General features: G+C 39.1%; 1 protein-coding gene across 1 annotated transcript in view; it reads left to right on the plus strand.

Moving 5' to 3' along the window:
* Positions 1-5,884, plus strand: part of UBAP2 (ubiquitin associated protein 2) — a gene marked incomplete at its 3' end in the record, with an annotated part of 52,109 nt that overhangs the window by 27,395 nt on the left and 18,830 nt on the right. Inside the window, exon 8 of the mRNA XM_009078767.1 lies at positions 3,799-3,851. Within this exon, the coding sequence (XP_009077015.1) occupies positions 3,799-3,851 (53 nt within the window). The remainder of the gene's footprint in view (positions 1-3,798; positions 3,852-5,884) is intronic.

A 5,884-nucleotide genomic window follows, 5' to 3' on the forward strand; every position in this document is an offset into this window, starting at 1 on the left:
AGGTAGGGTGTACAAAGTTGAGCATGATTTGACTTGTTAATCTCAAATACTAGTTTTCAGTTGGTTTTTTTCCCCTTAAATTTGCAATGCTGTTACATTAGTTACAAGTCAACAAACCCAGTAAAGTTCCCAGTGTGGAGTTACTAAAGGTTTGAATGTGGGCATTGTTTATGTATGGAAATCCATAAAACTTTCAGTAGGCATTGTGAATGTCAGGTACGAGTTTGCACGGAGTAAGAGAGGATGGAAATTACTCTCGTTATTCCACATTTCCCAGTCTCATTTCATATTTTATCTAAAAAGTAAGAGAACAATATTAGCTTATACTAGCTACTTGGATAATTAGCATCTTTTAATCTGCAGTTACATTAAAGAGGAAACAACCTGGCAACTACCTGGAGAAACAAGTGCAATTTGCTTATCAAAAAGGTTTTATGAAGATGGCATGTAAATGTGAGGTCTCTGTGGTGTTCTGAGTTATTGACTAAGTATTTCTTCTTTTAGAGAATGCTGGGAAATAACCAATATCAGCATTTTCATTAAAAACAAATAACTGCATTTGTTCCCAAAATGTAGTTTGCATCATACATGCTCTGAAAGTGCTCTAGAATCTCATGCCCTGAATTGTTTCAGATGCCAGAGGAATCACAGGAGCTTGAATGGAGGGTGTTTCTAGGTACACCATTGTGTAATTCAGTAGAAAAGCTAGCTGATTGTGTGGAGGTGAAGTTTAGTGTCTGGTTCAAATACAGAGCAAACAACAGATCTTTTAACAGTTCGTAACATTAAAGTCTAATTGTATGCCAAATAATACAGCATCAGTTTTCCTGCATCCTAATTTTTATAGAGATAATGTGCAGCTGAAAGGTAAAGAGAAGAGACAGGTAGGAGGAAACAAAATGACCAGTCCTCATCCAAAAGGAAATAAACTTGAATGGCATTATTCCTCTCTTATCTTTTTTTAAATATACAGGGCAGTGGGAAATCCTTAGAGAAATCACAGTGGTTCTTGTAAATAAATTCTGTTGGAGGTGATCACTTCTCGAAGTGGATTATAAAAATGGTATTGTGGCCTTTACTTTGATAAGAGTTTCATAAGTTTCACAGGAAAAAAATCCTCTTATTCAGTTATGAGCAGCCTTAAATGACTCTGAAACTGAAGAATGTTGAGAAATAAATTATGGTGTAACTGTCAAGAGGAAGGGGTTTGTGTTGCTTGGAAGTTAAAAGGAAGTTGGTATATGGGTTTTGTTTTGGGCCTGGTTTTTTGTTTGTTCTGGTGATTTTTTTAGGTCTGTTGTTAAAGACAGAAGCAACATTTTAAGGAAACCTTCAGGTCATTCTGGGACGCACATGTAATCCAGAAGGAGAGACTAGAACGTATGAGTTTGGCATAGACCAAAATAAATTTATTTTGGGGCTAGTATCAATGGCTGATTATTCAGAGAAAGGAAAATATTAAATAATGTGATAGGAAGAGAGGAGTTGGCGGAAAATGGCTGAAGGCTTTCTAAAAAACATACTGTATAAATTTTATTTGCTTATAACTTTCTAAAACTGAACTTGTTACAAAGCAAAACAGGAAAGTGTCATGGATACCCATATAGACTGCAGCTGATATGACAAGGATCCTTGAAAACAAAAGCATAATTTTGGTGGAAAACAGAACTCTTGAGTTGTGATGCTTTGCAAGGCTTGGGGGAAAGATGGGGAAGAGGGTATATGGAGTTGCTATAATGCCAAGGTGGATTTTGGACTGAAAGGGAGCTGATGTGCCTGTGGCAAGGTCTGACTTAGAAATCCCATCAATAGGAGGAAGATGCTAGCAAACTGGATTTAGTGCAGAGAAGAGCAGTGAAATAACTGAGAATAGAAAGATTGAGTTGGGAAGGTAGAATGGTAATAAATGGCAGCAATAAACTTGGCAGCTTGGGTAAACTAATAAAAGGGCGAAGGGTTGTGCTCATTATTTAGAAAGAATAAAAGCTCAGAACTACCTTTTCAAGTAGGAGCAACAGGTAAGCATTTAAATTGAATATCAGGAGAACATCACAAGTATTACTCCAAACAGGTTTGGTTTCCCAAAGGTAGTGGGGAATGCTCAAGGCTTGGGCTTGATTTGTCTGAGCTGTTTCTGTGGTTGTTTTAGCAGACTCTGAGCTCTGTTGGAGTTCTGGCACCAGCACAAGGCTTGTTGTCTGGAGGCACTGACTGACAGGAGATAAATACAAGCAGGGCAAACACCAGGATATATTTCTTTGAAGAAAAAATATTGGGGGCAGGGATTCTGTGCTGTTCAGGGGAAGAGGAAGAAGAGCAACTGTTTCTCTAAAAGCTGCTGCTCATGGACTTTTCTTCCTTTTCAAAATTTCAGTAGAAACATGTGGATTAGTTGAGAAATTTGAGGCATTGCAGTGGTTTTCCTGTGCTCAGGTACGGTTGTTAGTTACCAGCGTGTAAAAACATCCTGGTTAGGGGGTGTTTGCTAAAATATGAGCACGAGATGTTTCAGACCACTCTATATTGCTCCTGAGAACCAACACAGGGCAGATGTTAGCTTGCTCAGGACCTGCAAAATAATTTTGGATTCCAAAGTATAAGTAAATCCCCTCCCTTCTCCCCACTGTGTGTGTATATGATCGTGGTAGGCCTGCTCGCCTCACTGGATTAGTGCCGTTCGACCCTCTGCCGAAACCCCGTTTTGTGGTGGTGTACAAAAGGAAGCAGTAAAGCGGTGGTGGCATTAGAATGAGGTGCATTTATTGCTGTTGTCAGGAGGATTGTTTCTGGTTGTCTCAGAGGGCCTCCTGGTTAAATAAAAGTAGATAGCAGAAGCAGTCCTTTTGCTTTTGTACTTGATCAGAGGTGATGGTAGCAGCAACTTTGCTGCTGGTGTTTTCTTTGCTCACAGTTCTGTAGTTTTAAACAAAGGCTTTGATTGTTGCTGGGATGCCCTTCCCTGTGCTTATGATGGTGGGCAAAGCCTTCAGGCTCTTTATTGCTCTTGCATGTTTGTGCCTGCTGTTTCCTATGGGCTGGGATCGGGTTTATGCATCTTGTAGGATAGTTTCTTGTAGTTTTCCCATTTCTGCATGCTGTGGACTGTGCACTGTGCTCCAGTGTTCGCCAAATAAACTCTGCCACAAGTTATGGGAAGAAGTGTTTGTTGCTACAGTGAAAATTTAAGACTTTTCTGCTGCCTTTATAAGAATTATGTATGTTTCTAAATGAAATTGCTCTCTTGGGGTAATGTATTGGGGTTGTTCTCCTCTGAGGAGAGAGCAGGTTGGAAAGGAGCCTCCAGAGGCATAGCTTGGGTCTTGGATTTGAATGTGTTGAAAGCAGAACTGTAAATGTCGGAGCAGGTGATGTGGTTGCTTTGCTCAGGCTCTGTATCAGTTTGTGCATGAAACTGGAAGATCCAGTGGGAGGGTTGAGTAATGTCTCACTGTTCTTGGGGACATAGAAGGAAGTTCTGACAATGTTTGGGATTAATCACTGGGTGCAGACATGCATTCATGCAAGTTAAGTCTGGTACCATAGTGGCTAAGAAATACATGAAATCAGAAATTGGGGGTGGGGGATGGGGGAGTGGTGTTGTTTCCCTCCAAAAATGTTTTTGCCGACCAGTTTTCTGGAGCTTCCCACTGTGTTTCCAAACGTGTTTCCATCCACGTTCTCTTTGCCTTGTGTTCCACTAATAATGGAAACAGGATTGCTTATAAAGCAGAAGGGTTAAGAGACAAGATTATGCTTTTAACTTGTACCTGTTTTCTTTCCTTCCCCCAATTATAATAGGAGCATGGAAAAACTCAATAGAAGAATGGACAGCCGAAGACTGGAATGAGGATGTAAGTGCACCTTGTTGGGTATACCATTTGAGTAATCTTTTCAGAGTTTGTGTTGTTTTCAAAAACTAGGTGTTTGAAGTAATACATTTCTGTATGAATGCAGTGATATTTCTTACTGTGTTTGCTGTAATTCCTGTTTAAAACATATATATTTAGATAAACTTACTTTTAAACTAAAATTATGTCAAGGAATATTTATCTTGCTGGGTGGACAATACATAGATAAAAATATTTTAGTTTTGTCCCAACTTAGTTATTTGTGAATTGCAGTTCTTCACTGCCCAATGCTGATGGGTGTTAACAGCATACTTCTCCCTATTGTTTAGGATTTTAAAGCCATATTATGACAAGACTCATATGTAATTAAGCACTGAAGCCAGTATGCACTTCAGACATCTTGTTTGATGCTTTTTCTTTGAAATCTGTGTAGTTATTCTCTGCCTCATGTTCATAATATTGAAAAAAATAAGCTAGTGGTATGCCAAAGTTAGTACTTAATTGCTTGACTCCAGTTGTTTCATCATGATGTGTTGTCTAAAGTGCTACCACAGTTTTGGTTATTGTACTTTGTCAGATGAGATGTTTTGGTATTTGTGATAATCATGTGTGAAAATCGCACATTGTGATTTTAAGTTTTCATTTGTTGTATTAAAGCTTAAACAGTTCGGAAAACAAATGAGTATAAAGAAATATGAAAAGAAAAAGCTCTTAAGAAGTCTTTAATTTCTTATAGGAACACCCGTTATTTCAAGTCTATTTTCAGAAGAATAGGAGGTTGTCTCAGAACTTATCCCTTATTCCTCTTCCTGTTGGGTGGAATGTCAGTGTTACGTGTGAATGTTCCATGTAACAGATATAAAAACTTTGTGCTTGCCTAATGAGTGGGACGTGTCTTTTGAGAAAATGGAAAGAAACTCTAAAATTCTTAGATATTCTGTATCAGTGAATGCCATCAAAAGCTGACAGGAGACCTTATCACCCTCTACAACTCCCTGAAAGGAGGTCGTAGTCAGGTGGGGGTTGGTCTCTTCTCCCAGGCAACCAGCAGTAGTACAAGAGGGCACAGACTCAAGCTCTGCCAGGGGAGGTTTAGGTTGGCTATTAGGAAGAAATTTTTTACAGAAGGAGTGATCAGGCATTGGAATGGGCTGCCTGGGGAGGTGGTGGATTCACCATCCCTGGAGGTTTTCAAGCTGAGACTGGATGTGGTACTTAGTGCCATGGTCTAGTAACCATGGTAGGGTTGGACTCGATGATCTTTGAGGTCTCTTCCAACCTGGTTGATTCTATGATTCTATCATCTATTAAACCTGTCCTGGATTTCTGCAGTATGTGCTAAAGGTGGACTAAGGGCTAAGAATAGTGGAAATCTACAGCCTGTTCTTACCCTTGTTTGGTGTTGGTACCATGCAGCATTTGTTATGTTGACTAGGGACAGAATTTTTTTCTAATTAGTTATTAAAGCTGATTTGCACGAGTCTTGAAATCTCTAACCCATTGTTAACTTTTATTAATTTTAGAGTCCTGGAAAAATCCCTGTAGCCTAGGAGAAAGATCTGTGCCGATGTTCAGAAAGAGTGAATGAAATGTTGAGCTGCAGGCACATTAGCTCTAAACATGTACAAGGGAAAAAGTAAAGGAAAAGTAGATTTGTATTTTAAAAAGGAGCAGCTCAAGAATACAGCTTGTGCCCTTCAGTGTGGTTTTGTGGAAAATAGCTCCCCTTATAATCAACCTGGTCTTGGTCTTTAAGTAAATTGCAAGTTAACTGTGAAGATAGTGTATGTGTTTGTAAGAGATGTGATCTATATCCTTTGTTCTAAAAATAATTGCATTCTATCCCAAATCACATTAAGTGGATTGAAATTGACCCTGGCGTTTCTAGGAGGACTACTACAAGAACCCAGTCCTGGGCCAGATGCCATCTAGTGCCCCTGTCAATGATTTTGAAGTAAAAATAGTCATTGCTGAATAAAATGTGTGAGAACTCCAAAAATTATTGGAATGACAATAAAAAGTATCCAGTCATGTAG

Source organism: Acanthisitta chloris, unplaced genomic scaffold (assembly GCF_000695815.1).
Source record: "Acanthisitta chloris isolate BGI_N310 unplaced genomic scaffold, ASM69581v1 scaffold6037, whole genome shotgun sequence".
In the NCBI taxonomy this organism is placed as follows: Eukaryota; Metazoa; Chordata; class Aves; order Passeriformes; family Acanthisittidae; genus Acanthisitta; species Acanthisitta chloris.